The sequence below is a fragment of the Epinephelus moara genome, chromosome 23 (genome assembly GCF_006386435.1).
Source record: "Epinephelus moara isolate mb chromosome 23, YSFRI_EMoa_1.0, whole genome shotgun sequence".
Classification (NCBI taxonomy): Eukaryota; Metazoa; Chordata; class Actinopteri; order Perciformes; family Serranidae; genus Epinephelus; species Epinephelus moara.
The window spans coordinates 23,926,581-23,942,630 of NC_065528.1; the positions used below are offsets into that span (position 1 = coordinate 23,926,581).

At 42.5% G+C, this 16,050-nt stretch overlaps 1 protein-coding gene across 4 annotated transcripts in view; it reads right to left on the bottom strand.

Annotated features, from left to right (window-relative positions):
* anks1b (ankyrin repeat and sterile alpha motif domain containing 1B) overlaps positions 1–16,050 on the bottom strand; it is a 355,428-nt gene that overhangs the window by 221,897 nt on the left and 117,481 nt on the right. For all 4 annotated transcript variants that reach the window (XM_050036188.1, XM_050036186.1, XM_050036185.1 and 1 more), the window contains exons 4-5: positions 8,901–9,053; positions 4,880–5,023 (exon numbers count right to left, since the gene is read on the bottom strand). In XM_050036188.1, the coding sequence (XP_049892145.1) occupies positions 4,880–5,023; positions 8,901–9,053 (297 nt within the window). The remainder of the gene's footprint in view (positions 1–4,879; positions 5,024–8,900; positions 9,054–16,050) is intronic.

A 16,050-nucleotide genomic window follows, 5' to 3' on the forward strand; every position in this document is an offset into this window, starting at 1 on the left:
AGGCTTGCAATGCTCGTGATCACTAGATAGAGAGACACAACAAGAAAGAAAGAGGGAAAGAAAGAGAGAGATTTGCAGCAGTGTGTAGAGTGGAGAGCACAAGGCAAATCAAAGGCGTGTAGTGTTCATCTTCACTAGACACATGGAGCCCGAGGCCAAATCCCTGCAGAGAAACACAGCCCTCCTCTTCAGATCATGCACACGCGCACACGCACACACACAGCAACGAGGACAGAAGGCAGAGAAGATGGGTGCAATGCCGCTGAGTCATGCATCTCCTCGCTGTGAGAGCACCAGAATGACTCTCATATCCAACAGGTCAAGTTGTTTCTGTCTTTCCAGTGAGGACATATACACAAACACACACGTCCATAACCACCAAATTCTCCACACTGCAGCTGAAACATGTTTGTGACAGATCTGGACACATTCTAAAGGGCAGGGGCACAATGTGACAGAGTATCCTCCTAAACAGATTTGTTTTCTTGCAGTCACAGATCCCCCTCAGCTTTTAACTGCGCAGCGGGAAGCCATTTTACATGCTTCACATACAGTATGTAAACTGTACTTACACAGCCAGGGAAAGAGAGAACACAGCATCTGTTACACCATATGTCTTTGTAGCAAATGAACATCGAGTCAGATCAGATTTTGACAACAGTGGAAGTCAACTACAGTAACAACTTCACATTCAGGTCGTTCAAAACTTTCAGGGTGAGAAGAGAGTTTTCTTTGCAGGTTTATTCACATGTTTGTTGAGCAAACTGCGATATTGATTGCTCCCCGCTGCTGTGGCTCCCCAGCATCTGAACTGCCTTGTTTCTTGATTCAGACTCAGCAGCATCTCAAGGCTTTGAGTCTGACGGAGGCATGAAACCTTTGAAGCTGGTTTTCTTTCAATCGTTCTGCATCACATAACAGCACTGACTGGAGCGAAGAATCCCAGTGTCCCCCTACAGTAATTCACATAGATTCAAGTACATATGCGGCTTCATAGGACATACATACATGTACACTGCAGATGTAGCAAGGTTTGTGATGGTTACTGTACTGAAAGTAGGGCTGGGTGATATGGAGAAAATTAAATATCACAAGATTTGTGACCTAAAACGTCAATATCAATATTGCAACAATACTGTAAGGTTTAAAATTGGTGCTTTAACACAATATTTGCTCAATTAGGTTATTAATAAATAAAAATTACATCACTTTACTGTAATGCAGCCTTTCAAACCGGGAAAGATGACACTTAAGATACCAAAATATCAATACTCTAAGACGATATCTTGTCTCGTATCATAATATTGATATAATAAATACTTTGCCTACCCCTAATTGAAAGGCTGAGGATTAAATGATTAACAAACTTAAAGGAGCTCTGTGCAAAATTCAGAGTATATGGCTTCTCTGGACGCGCCTCTCAACATGGAGGTGGCAAAGCCAGAGGCTGGCAGCTAACGGTGCTAACTCCACAAACAGCGCTAAACAACGGCAACAGTGCTGACAGAGCTGACAGTGTTAACCAGTGGTGTTCTCGATAGTAGCAGTATGAGTGGTGTGCAAAGCAGCGGTGACGAGCTAGTCAGTGGGAGACACATATGCACTAACAGGAACGCACCACCGGACCAGCTCACACAACAAACTACACAGAAGCTCGGATCACAACACGCACAGAGGGAGCCTGACTTTAATCTCTGCTCAGGATGGCATTACTCCACTAAATCTTCACATAGCAAATGTGGTTTGCTGCTATAGTAACGCTCTGAATGTCATATACCGAACCTTGAAGCCTAGTGCAGATGACACAACAATCGCCACGATTTGTGAGTCCCTATCAATGTGCTAAGATCTGAGACCTTGAGTCTGCACAGGATGAGCAATGTCCAGATGCTTCTTAAACTTATAATTACCTGTCACATACACAACGTCCCTTTTTCAAACACAATTTTAATGAGGCCAAGAACAAGACACACTTGAAGTCACAGACAAGAGTGAGACAGGAGATGACAGTATTCGATTAAAACTCAAACTTTCACTAAATATCGCCATCAATCGCAACAGCTCCATATTTGTCCACCGAAAATAGTCCTCTAACCATAACACCCTGTCTAAGATAAGCTGTGTTGTTTGTGCACCCTGGCACCAACATACCAACAGTCTGGGGGAAAACAGATGTCTTGTAGTGTGAAAAGTGCAGTGATTCTGATCTGCTCAACTCAAATAGTCTTTAGAGACTTATAAATACAGCACAGGGCTGTTTTTCTACACTTAAGAATCAAGAGAAGTGAGCAAAGTCAAATAGTTTGTCAGAGAAAACTGTCTCAAGAGAAACAAAACAGCGTTGAAGAAAGCAGCAAAGCGTGGCTGTATTTGACAGGGCCTCACAAAAACAAATGGCCCAGAAAGGGTCGGGACAAAGCTGCATTTGAATCGTCCAGAGAACTCAGCATACACAATAAGACAAAATGTAAATGAACCAGGAGAAGAGAGGTCCAAACAGCATGACAGGAAGTGTGCACTGTGCGGTAATGAAGCATCTTGGACTGTAAGTAACTCTGTTTTCTTGATTTTAGATGTAGTGTGTGTAAAGAGGAGAAGGGAGAGATGACAGTGACTTTCAGGACCTCTCAGGAACACCCTGTCCTCCTCCTCCTTCTCCTCCTGCTCTCTCAATCTTTTCTCCCAATCAATTATTCATTCCTCTCCACCACCACACCATGGGAGGCATGCACCGCACAGACATGCTCTCTGAAGACACACGCACTTTCAAAAGGAGAATCTGCCAAGCATTTACGCCTGTGGTGGATTATATACACAAAAAAACAAAGCTGTGCCCTCTTTGATTAAAAACACAAAAAACAGCAGCTTCTAAAATATTCACATAAAGCAGAGATGAGAGGAGCAAGGAGATTCAGAGTCTCAGAGATTTTGAAAGATTTACTCAGACAAAAGGAAAGAGGAGTCACCTTCTCCTCTCACAGCAGCATCAGATAATAAAATGTCAGAGTCAAGTCCCACTTTGTTATTCGACTCAGTTTGAGAACTTACACCTGCCGACCAAAAAGGTTTAGAGTTCACCTCGAGACACATTTTAAAATAGGTGAAAATGCTCTGCTGTGATATATGTTTGTTCAACATGGTTCTCATCGTAAAAAGTGAAAAAATAAACTCTGACTAGAGGCTGAGAGCAAATGTATTCTTCTTGTCTCATGAAGAAGTTGTACAGTTGGCCTCCTCCTGCCTACTAGCGCTGTTTGTGCGAGGTTGGCGTATGAAAGAGCAGCACGCATCAAGATGGCTAGCGTCAGCATTTGAGGAAGCGTCGGAGAGATTCAGCCATACATGTTTGAGCCTCGGTTAGACACAGACTCAGATGAGGTGTCTGTTATGCACCAAAATCAGCGACTAGCAAGTGTATCAGAATGTTAAATGTAGTTAGCATTTTTATTTGTTTTCTGTTGTTTGTTAGCTTGTTAGCTTGTTACTGACAGTGGCTGACACAGCGTTAGTGGTTGTGAAACGTACAATAATATCTGCTACAACAGGGTTTTCGGTAGAAAGTGGAAGGAAGCTCCAGGGTCCAGTCTGTCAAAACTTTCACTATGCTAATGCTAACTTTGTTCTCTGTACTGACAAGTCCGCTCTGTGCTGAAGGTGTCAGCTCCCTTTGGTGGTATTTTTATATTGTACAGCAACTGGTTTTCATAATAGTGATGTACCTAATCTATCTTGCCCGAGGTACACTGAATCTCATATTTTAGGAAGTGTACAGACTTCACTCCCCTCAGTACAGCAATGTGAAAACACCTCTCTGGTTACAATACACAGATAAAAGTCAGTGTAGTCAAGGTCAGACATTTTAGGGGATATAAAAACAAGAAAAACACATTAAGTGGAGGAAATCTTTAACTCTACTTTGCTTTGTTTTAGTTAACTCACTCTGCTTCATCACTCTTTGTCCCCTCTCTAAATTCCGAGGTTTTTTCCTCTGTCCTTGAACGCAGTGCAGGCAGAATTCTTTATGAATTATTTCCCTCTGCAGCAGTTTGTGGAATTTGAGTCACGGGTTGGTCAAATCAGTCGATCCGATCAGTGGTGATCTGACCAGATCAGAGCGATGGTTGAGAACAGCAGCTGCTGCAGAAGCCAGTGAATGCCGAATTTTAGACCCTGCACAATGAGCGCTTAAGTTCAACTTTCACAGCCCCTGGCATTCTGCTGCTCCATCTGTGCCCGGAGTGTGGTGCAATGAATAACTGAATGGTGTATATATTCCAGCAGTGCAACTAATTGACGGTTCAACCCCAAAAATAAAAAGTCAGCAGATGCTGTTAACAATGGCGTGCCACCACAAATAAATGAATGTGTGGGAAACCCTGGTAGATATTCCAAAAAATATTTCTCCTTAAAAGACAATATTACAAACTATTCCTGGAAATTCTGCACATTTTTTCACAGTACAACATAAACAATGGTATTTCCAAATCATGTATCTGTAGAACTCACAGCAAAATGTCTAAAAAATACTGACAATCCACAAATCTCACTGTGAGCAGTCAGCCTGAGAACTACTTCCTGCTTAAGAACACCTTCCAGCTGTTCAATTTAAAATGAAACAGAAAACATCAGGTTCTGTGGATTAGCTTAGGTAATGTCGTTCCTGTTGTAAACAGACATAACTACGAGTTTTCCAAATCCAATTTTGTCAAAAGGAACATGGTTTGCTCTAAGCCAAAAACAGAAATGAAAAAGCAATATTCTTGCTATTTTATTATCATTTTTCTCCATAAGGCGATTGTAATCTGTGCTGGAAATCTGTTTAATCCTTGTATGCTGACAGAGGACACTAACAGCTAAAAGCTATTAATTTTTTTCTTACCACACAGTTGACATCCATGCCGGCCTCGAGCAGCGTCTGGACAGTGCTGTGGTGTCCGTTGCGTGCAGCCAGGTGAAGCGGAGTGTGTCGGCGAGTGTGGCTGGTCATAAGGTTGGGGTGAGCGCTCACCAACATGCGCACCACCTGTGCAAGAAAACACAGCCACATTTCAGGGACAAACAAGAAAAGTTCGAGGAAACTGGGCCATTAGTCACTCTTTTTTTGAAGAAGAAGAAGAACAATTACAGAAAACTTTTTCAAAGAAACAGTAAATGTTTCACTGTCAGCATCTGAGAATCAAAGAGAAGCAATGTTATGTAATCATACTCTCAGAAATAAATTAAAACAGACACAGAAATACTGCACCAATGTCATCATGACAGAAGCTTCACCAGTCCATAAGGCAATTAAATTTTCTCTCAGCATAGTGAATAAAAATTAAGTGGAGCTCAGTTGAGAGAAAGTTACTGAAAACCAGTGGCACCAGTGGTGTTCAGTCTTCTGTCAGTCTGGAGCCAGTGCAACAGAGCCAGGCAACTGCCAGCTGTGCTAGAGAGTGTGTGTCGATGTTTTGTAGGCCTTCACAAAACATAATATTTTCTCATAGGCTATTACAAGTGATCAATATGTGTTTTCAAATACTCAGACCACAGTCTGACTTCTCCACCTCAGCCAGATTTACTACATCACACTGCAAGTCCATGCTGACACAAACTTGCATACACAAGTTGAAACCTGACATGAGATTTGATCGTAGGTTCCGCTCACGTCCACATTAATAAATGCTGAGGTTTGCATGAAAATTACCCTACGGCCAGTTTTTTTGTTGTACATTATTTTCATAATGTGAGGGCCACCGTTTTTAGATCTGAGCGGGTGTCAGACTTTAGTCCTTTATAGTCTTCAAAGTATTCTAGTGTATGGTAGGCATTACTAACAAAGTACTAACCTAGTGTTAAAACCAAACATTAAAAAGTGGCTGGATAGTTTTCCATCAACTCACAGAGTCAGCCTTGATTACCTATTTGGCCAAGTTAACAATAGTTGTCACTTTAGTCACCAAAATTGACGGTGATTGGCTAAAACTGCACTGGGGCAGTTTGCAGCCGAGTGTGGAGCGATCACGATGAGAGTCAGCACCTCCAAATCTGAGGCCATTGTTCTCTGCAGGAAACCGGTGGATTGCCCCCTCCGGGTTGGGAAAGAGTTACGGCCTTAAGCGAGGGAGTTCAAGTATCTCAGGGTCTTGTTCACGAGTGAGGGTAGAATGGAGCGTGAGATGGATCAACGATTTGGTGCAGCTTCTGCAGTGATGCAGGCGAAATGAGTTTCCTCCATAAGGTGGCTGAGCTCAGCCTTAGAGATAGAGTAAGGAGCTCAGACATCCGGCAGGAGCTCAGAGTACAGCCGCTGCTCCTTTGCATCGAAAGCGGTCAGCTGAGGTGGTTCTGGCGTCTGATCAGGATGCCTCCTGGGTGTTTCGTTTTCTGCACGTCCCAATGGTAGGAGGCCCCGGGGCAGACCCAGAACATGCTGGAGGGATTACATATCTCATCTGGCCTGGGAACACCTTGGGGTCCCCCAGGAGGAGCTGGAAAGTGTTGCTGGGGAGAGGAACGTCTGGGGTGCTCTGCACGGCTTGCTGCCCCCGCGACCCGGCCCCGGATAAGCCGATGAAAACGGAATGGAATGGCTAAAAATGAGAAGCCTGCCTTTCATCACTTCTGCATGAAACCAATGCGTATTGTTTAAAACTGACAAATGGTAAACTGCAATATGATAGGCTAAAATAAAAAGCTTGACAAGCAAAGCAAGTGTATTTAATGAGGTCAGGGGTCAAGTGAAGTTTGAAAAATTAGTATTCAGTGTATTTTTCAACTGATCATTAAAGGAAATAAACTGTAAGTCTGTTTAATTCTTTGTTTTGTAGTGCAAGTCCTCGTAATAAAAGACCTGTCAATCATCTCGAGCGCAGCAGGAGGCTGTGAGTTGTGGTAGTGAAGATACCCTTTGTTTGATCATGGATGGTGCCTTTAATAACGCAGCTCAACAGCGCGCGGTTCTCTCGAAAGCTTCCCCCTTTAATGTGTGTCTTCGTGTGTGTGCGCTGCATGTGTGTATACACTAAACTTTTGCCCTGTGTTAGTTACATGCTGCAGCAGCAGCTTCCACCACAGGGATTTCCCTTCATTATGATGCAGAGAGGGAGAGCGGGGGAGAAATACCGCTGCCTTTATAAATTATTCATTCACACTCAGACAAACCTGTATGGCTTGACTGCAATTACTCACTACCTTAGCAGAGAGAATGTGTGATTGCATTTGAACACTGGCGAGCACTTGTGGCATACGCCTCTCACTGTGAAAGTGTGCTTGTGTGTGTTTTTGTCACATCTTTGACAAAAGAGTAAAGTCGCAGTTCTAAAAATGACTACCTGCCTGCCTGTCTGGCACAGTAGGTGTTTGAGGAAGTTCTTTTCATCTTATATTCACCATATTTAAAATTTTAACACTGACTCCCAGTTTAGAACAGCTAAATCTCATGCACGGTGGTCCTTGTCGCTGCTACCAGCCACTGTTGTCCTGGGGAGGGTACAGATTGAATCACCAGCTGCTTCCTCTCACATGCCAGGACACATAACGCTTGCAGGGTTCACACATGCCTCCACAAAGATCCCACCCTTTCAACCAGTGTATTACAACAACAAATATATGATCCCTCACCAACTTCCCACCCTGTCGACACAGGCAGTTTTGTTTGATTTGATTGTTACCTAATTTTCTCCCCATTGTGCCACTTGAACTGACTTTAACGTTAATAAATTTTGTAAGAGTTGCAATTAAATTTTCATTGCAAATTAAAAGCCATTAGGGGTACGCTGTCCTTGTTGCGACCGTGTGACGCTTGTATGACATTCTCATTAATTTCAAAGGCTTGGATCATTCTGAAGTGCTCTCTCAATCCTCTATATTGAGACCTGAGTTTCTCCCCTCTGGACACACAAAAAGGTCAAGTCTAACAGGGTTAGATATCACTTTCTTTCTTGCTATCAAACCGTGTAATCATCATGCGGCTAGGAATGGGTACCATTCACATTTTAACTGATACCGGTGCCTGGAATTCAGTACCAGTACCCAACGATAGTATCTTAGCGCCATTCTGGATGACAAGCTGACCTTTGAGCTTCAGGTGGACACTGTGTGCAAAAAAGCTCATCAGTGCATGTATTCCTACCGCAAGCTTCAATGTTTTAATGTTGGCAACATTTTCATAAAGATGTTTTATTTCTTGTTTTATTGAATTAGTTCTCATCTTTTTCTTGTATCTGTTGCTATGGGGCACTTAACTTGAAGCACAGAAAGTTGCTAAGCAATGTGAAGGTTTGCGGCAAAATTGCAGACACAACCTCACGATCTGACTGATGTGTACATGATCAGAGCGCTAAAGAAGGTCCAGTAAGTCCTGGTTGACTCCCGTCACCCTTTTATTCTATGAGTTCAGGTTGCTTCCAACTGGTCGCTGATATAAAACACCAGCTGGCAGAACAAAGGCAAAAAATAACTGGCTTCTTAAATAATCTGACGACCCTTTCATATTTTGTTGTTTATGTTTTAACCAACTCAGTGTAATGGTTTTTTTTGTATTTGGTATGTTTTTCTATTTGTTTATGTGTATGATACTGCTGACTGCATAACTAACTAATTGCCCCTCTGGGATAATAAAAACATCCTGAAAAACAAGTCCAAATTTCCAGTTTATGGGCTAAAGTGAAGGGAGAGTCTGTGGGATTACACATCAGAGCAAGGTGCACTGCTGTCCAGCTCTGTCTAAAGACAGCACGCTCTGCTCCACCTGGGTTGCAAAATGTCGATACGCATGTTTTCGTATTTTTCAGTGCCTTTTAATTGGGCATCAACCTCAGGTTTACGTGCGTACTGTCAGTAAAAAATAGTCTTTTAACAAACACTTCAAGTTGCAGTTATCCTCACGTGACACACGTAACCGATTTATTCTTACTGACCTGAAGGCGTCCATACAGCGCTGCCAGGTCCAGAGGTGTCTCCTGTTGGCTGTTTCTCATGGTGGGGTCAGTCAGCTCCTGAAGCAGCACTGACACCACCTCAGAGTGTCCGTACTGGGCTGCACAGTGAAGCGCTGTTTCCTTCTCATGGTTCTGTGGAAGAACGAAAGGAAACAAGGATTGACAGAGGGAACAAGTGAAGGGGTCGGGAGTGGTTGTAGGAATTATGGGAATGGTGAAGAGTGGGCAGGGGGCGATGAAGTGAGGAGAGCAAGAGAAGGGAGTGGATGACAGAAGAAGGATGGAGGGATGCAGTGAGGCAGCGGAGAAGGTCAAAAGTAAAGAAGAAAGACAAGTGATGAAGCAATGAGGAAATTAGAGGTGCAGGTGGTAAAGGATGGGGAAAAAGTTGGTGGTGATTAATAGCATGGAAAATAAGAAGGTGGTGAGTCAGAGGGAGGATAAAATGTAGGTGAGAGAATAGAGATATAAGGGTTTTATATACACTGACACAAGGTGAAATTCAAGTTGGAGAGCTACATTCTGTGCAGATGTTCCTGCACACATATGAAGCACATGTCAGGTTTGTGAGAGCTGTCAGGGGAAATCTATAGCTTCCTGTCTGTAACAATAGAAGCGCTGGTGGAAAGCTTCTGTCTCTGCGCTCACCAACTAAGCCTGTCAGCTTCCGTTCAACTGGCCAATCAACTTATTCAGAAAAAAACTCTCAGTTAACTAGGACTGTGTACTACATTTCAATCATTAATTCATATCTTATAAAGTGTAGACCAGGGGTGTCAAACATACAACTGGCCAGCCAGAGTCCAATCTGGCCCACTGAATGACTCTGCACACCTAATATTGATGCACTTGTGACGGCTAAGAGGTGCCAGGTTCCAGGAGCAATTTAACAGTGAGTAGACAAAATGCTGCCTCTGAGGCTTTTCCACCCTGACCAGACCAGAATTCAGCTTTCTGAAATAACAATCAATACTCACTGTGGTTATATTTAAAGATGTTGAACATTTTGAAAAATATTGTCAACCAGCGGCTTCGGTACAAAAGAACTTGTATCAGATTTCTATCTTAAAACAATATGGGTGGGACCACATTGCTAAGGCACTGACAAAACTTCAGACTGTAAATGGTTTATAAGACGGAGGGACGACTTGGCCTGCTTTTTCAAAAGACTCTTATGAGAAATTTAAATTATGAACAAAATGCACATGTAATTAAAGTGAGTAGAAGCCTGACTGAAAGTGGAAAAACAGACATATTGTTGAATTTGCACCTATTTTTCTTAGGATATCGTGGGCTAAATGGCAAATGGATGAACGTTTTCAGAACATACTTCTTTCACTAAAAAAAAACAGGAAACATTTGAAGGAGTTTGTTATTGGTTTTACTGGTCCGGCTCCCACTTAAGTCAAATTGGGCTCTATGTGACTCATGAACTAAAATGAGTTTGACATCACGTCTCTCAACCTTTTTCTTTATTGATTTCTTTAAAGGGAAATTTCGGTTTATTTCAACCTGTCTCCTATCGTCCTGAATTTGTTTCAAGTGACTAGTGACGAAAAATAATAGTTAGCATGTTAGCCGTTAGCCTAGATACAGCCGGGGCGCATTAGTAGCGTCAGACCTGTTAAAACGTAAGTGAACGGGCAACCTTCAAGTGCAAAGTTAGTCCACTAAACAAGCTTTTTCTCCACAAAGGCCGCCTCATATCGTTAGGATAAATGTCAGAGAACATACAGAAAACGACACGTAAACGTGTTGTCTTACCTTACCAGTGTGCTGCCATGTTTGTTTATCATCTAGCTCTGCTTTCCAAAGCGCTGCCGAAATATCGCGAGAACAAGCAGCGATCTCATAGCGTGCCTGAACAAGCAGCAACAGCTGGAAGGATACACTGACAAAGAGCTTCGTGAGAGAGAGAGGCGCAACAGGTAGAGGAGGAATGGCTGCTGTAAGGCTGAGTAACTCTGGAGATTGGTGGTGTACCTGTGAATGCTGTGCTCCAGTGCCCACAGAAGAGGAATGCCTCTGTTGCAAGGAATGGGACCGGTTGCAGCCTTATTTTCAAGGCCTGGATGTGACCGAGGACGAGACACCTCCACCTGGAGTAACGTTAGTATCCAGCTGGGCTTTATCTAGAGCTGGCGAGATATATTTCGGCCGCGCTTTGGAAAGCAGAGCGAGAGGGATAAACAAACATGGCAGCACACCGGTAAGGTAAGACAACACGTTTACATGTCGTTTTCTATATGTTCTCTGACATTTATCCTAACGATATGAGGCGGTCTTTGTGGAAAAAAGCTTGTTTTGTGGACTAACTTTGCACTTGAAGGTTGCCCGTTCACTTACGTTTTAACAGGTCTGACGCTACTATGCGCCCCGGCTGTATCTAGGCTAACGGCTAACATGCTAACTATTATTTTTCGTCACTAGTCACTTGAAACAAATTTAGGACGATAGGAGACAGGTTGAAATAAACCGAAATTTCCTTTAAGTCTGTTTAAACAGCTGATTAAACACCATGTAGGCAATTATATGGATGGACTTTTCAGGTTGTTTATTAATGTAAAGTATCTGTCAGCAATTAAAACCTCTCCTATGAAGACATCTTTGATATTATCACAACTGTGTTTCATTACATTATCATTCATTCTCAGTTTACACACCAGTCTAAACAATCACATTTATCAAAGTTACCCAGACCTCAATTATGATATAGAGGCAGGCACCTTGGCCTGAAATGTTTCAGAGAGAAGCACGTTAGTTTGAAAGGTCATACTTGAGAGGCTTTCATGTTTAGAGGAACTCTGGCCATTTTCCGGTTCTCCAGGGGCCCCTCTAAGGACAAGAACATTGTTGGTGGTCCCTGGAGTCTTACAGCTGTGGGTAAAAACAGCCTAATAATGACTGGAAAACTGGGCAGAGGGACACCCATGAAGAGGAGAGAGCCGTGATGGATAACCGTAAGAGACAGAGGAAGACAGAGATAGCACAAGTGGGCCCTGCAGGGTTTAAATCTGTGCGTGTTCCTATAGACTTGAAAATAGACAATCTGGCAGCCGTACATACACACATGGTGGAAGCAGGCACATAAGCATTCAGGCTTCTGTGGATATTATCAACAGGGAGGGAGAGGAAAGTTACAAAAGGACATGCGTGTATAGCTGTATCTGGTGCATGTGTAAATTCAATACATACATTTTGAGTAAGTGGCTGAAATTCAACACGAGATGATGTAACATTGAGAGCAGAGGGGAAGGAGAAGGAGGACGAAAAAAGGAAGGGAACACAGTAAGAGACGAGAAGGAAAGGAGGCAGAGGAAGTACTGGATTTATTTAGAAAGAGGGAGAGTAGGAATCTGTCCAACAAACTCTTAATGTCAACAATTCAAGGACATCCATCTCTTCCAGTTTTACTTCCCTTAAGGAGAGTTACAGAATAAATTATAGAATAACTTTATTATACCATCCATAGCTTCTGGTCCCAGTTTATAGTGTACAATGCAACATTTGAACAGTTATTTTGTGTTTTGTGATAAAATATTTCATCACCATTAACTCCCATCTGTCCAACATGCCCTCTAAAGCCAAATTTATGAAAAATATAATTCAACTGTTGGCAGTGTGGAAAGTTTTGAGATGTAATACAAAAACAAACAAAGAGCAATGTCGCAGTAGTAGTTGCAGTTTACAGTGTGTTCAAAGTGTTTGAAGCAAACTTTGAGGGTACTTTTTGAGTATGTTGCAGGGGCACATTCAAGTTAGCAGGGGTGGCCACCAATTCAAAGGTGTGGTGCGACTAACCTATTTGTTTAGCCATCGATATAGATTTGCTTTTGGGCCCACTGATAGTTATTTCAACGACTTGAACAACCAATAAACCAATCAAAGAATAGTTGGCAAGATTACGAATCCTTAAAGTTAAGTTTCTATTTTTGTGTTGATTAAACCCCTAAAAACTTTTTCTTTGTTCATCAAAATTACATATGAACTTTTTTTTTTCATGGAAAAATCCCTTTATACCTTAAAGTAGCTTAGATGCATGTCTACACCTTTGCCTCATGGTTGAACCTATGATTAGCAAATTAGTCTAGGCCCACAGCAGCTCACCTGCAGCTCAAGCCTACCTGCTCACCTTTGACTCTGCTCATCCCAGTCTACAAGGTTAGAAACTTAATAGTGATAGATAACATGAGCCCGCCACTTGACTGCATAATCAGACAACTAATAATGTGTTGCTAATGTTAGATCAACCTTGTTCCTTTTGCCAGCTCTGACAAGTTGAAGTCAAAGTGAAACATGGCTGGCAAAATACTGACACTGGCGTGACTTCTCCCATGATACCTGTCGTTTTGCTGTGGTGTTATGCTAATGATATGGAAAGGACCACCCCTCAAGTTGAAGGGATTGGTTCTAGGGCTGGGCGATAAAATAATCTCGAAATGGGATCGCAATAAACTGTATGTCGATAATTATAGTCATTTTTACTCGATATGGATAGACCTAGGCAGATCTAAACAGCTGTCAGTCAATCTGCAGTGTTGGTGATTCGTGTCATTGTACATGCCCATTTTTCACTGCAAAATCTGTGCTGAGGTAAGCGAACCAAGGTGAGGAGGAATTGAAAGTAGCGTGGACATGTCAAAAAGAGGGGGAAGTGAGGAAAACTAGCAGTGAAGCTGAAGAAGTTGAAGATCCTCAAAAATAGACGAAACTGTGGGTTAAAAGGTTACACATCATCAATAATACGGCAGTGGTTTGGCCACTTGAAAGGTGACGACGCACGGACAAAGACGGTCTGCAAAATATGTTGTCGGTTGGTGCCAACCAGGACGGGAAACCTGAAAAGGTGGCATCCCAGCGACTACACTGAGAGCATGACAATCTGGGCCAAAACTCCAGTAAGTCCACCAACAAGCATTCAACGGACTAGCTGTGGGCAGCGCTAGGGGGGCTGCACCAAAACAGCAATCAATAGTGTCCTCTTTTGCCACCATGACCTCGTATGAGAAGCGACTGAGAAAGACGGGTTCAAGAAATTCATTTAAGTGCCAGACTGCAGGTACAACTCCCAGGCAGGAAATATTTTTCTCAAACTGCTCTGCCCAGCTTTACGGCAAGTGCTGTGTGAAGCTGGAAAATCATTTGGTTTCTTTAGGTGTCAGACATTATCAAGATACTTCTCAATCTTTCGGCATTATCAAATTATATATCGTGATAAATATCGATATCGCCCAGCCTTAATTGGTTCCTTAGGTATGTGACGTATGATACCCTGACTATCTGACCCCGTCTTTTTGAGACTGTCATTAGTAAACTGCAGTTCCAGGACAGAGATGCTCAGCCCTGACAGTGACAGCTTATTTTGCTCATGATATGTCAGGTAGCATAAAAACACCACATGGACATGTTAACAAGACTAAAAACTTGATTTTCCTCAGAGGGATTATTTAAGTCAACTTATTTCTTTAACTGTCATGAAAATGTCAGTTACTACAAACAGCCGCAACTGAAAAGACATCAATGGGACAGATTTGTCACTCGCTACTTATCAAAATGAGCCTTGCTATCAACAAAAGGCTAACATGAACACAACAGGCTGAATGAATGACATGAATTAAAATGGAAATTAAGTATGATCATCAAGTCGCTCTTGAAACACTAGCTCGCCTTTTCACGTGATCACAGTTTACAATATTCTGTTTCATGCCTGGAAATACAGACATGCTATTGTTGAGTGACTCATTTGTAAAAATCCTTGATATTTCCTCCTTCTCTTTCCATTCCTTATCAAATTCCCTCACATTTCCTCTTGCTCAAACTTCCATGATAAAACTCCAAAACACCATGACCACACTGCTCAGATCTCATCTCATGCCTTTCCTTATTCTCTTTCTCCCCAGAGAGCCTCAGCCCTCCTCCCCTCTCCCTCTCCATCATCTCCCTCCTTTCATGTACCCCTCCGAGCAGTGAGTGAGAGATGAGGAGATACTGCATGTGTGACTAACAGAGAGAAAGAGCTCCTATATGAAGACACACACACACACACACACACACACACACACACACACACACATGATCAAGCAGCAAAAAACACCACAAATGTGCCTGAGAGCTTTCCCTCCTCCTCAGCCAATCAAATCCATCTGTTTCCCCCCTGGATCACACACCCCTTCATTGATGGCACAGTGGAAGCTTCCAGAGCGGGTCTGATTGCAGGTCCACTGTACTGTAAGCACAATAATCACACACTCATGCACACTGTAATTCGCATTCATCACAGTTTACTGGTGTAATTGTTGGTTGCATTATGTTTAATAAACTCCATTTGCTCTGCTCCTGTGTGGATATTCTACTATATTACTATTTTCCACTGGAGTGACTCAGTTGCACCAGGGGATCGGCTAAGTTTCATCTTATCTAATCTGTTATATATACATCCTTCATCACAGTGGAATACACTCCTGCCAAGTCCCAAACCACCACAAATGCAGCACGATCAGTCATCATTTGCCGCCGACAGTATTTAGTGTAGAATAGCAATGCAGCGTCTGGAGGATAGCTCATTCATCTCTTAAAGGTTAAATGCAACAGCACCTGGGAAACAAAGTTTAAGGCCCAATGGGTAATTTATTTTGACCATGTTACAACTACAGGTATATTTGTAAGCAAATATGCTGATAAATGAAAATAAGGTGGAGGTGATGAACAGTATGACATGATGTGGTGGCATTTTCAGCCACAGAGTCCATTATTTCTGAAGACACCTCAGTCTGTATTATTATACTTGTAGCCTATGTAACCTTCACACTTACTGAAGAAGACAATTACAGACACAACTAAGGGCCTGTGTCCACATAGCAATTGGCAGAAAAACAGTGGCAGGGCACTGGGGAGCACTTCATCCCAGCGCTTTTTTAAAATGACACCCTGCACACAGGTTTTGTTTCTATGACAACAGAGTCTTCACATTAACATTAGCCAGGTAGCAAGCCTAACTCTTCATTAAAAAATGGCTGAATACACAGTAATCTGATCATTACGCTGTAACCTGTGACAGGCTTTTATGATACCACAACTATCACACATTCACATATAAGTAGTTTTTTGTCGAGTTGCGAGCGTCACATAG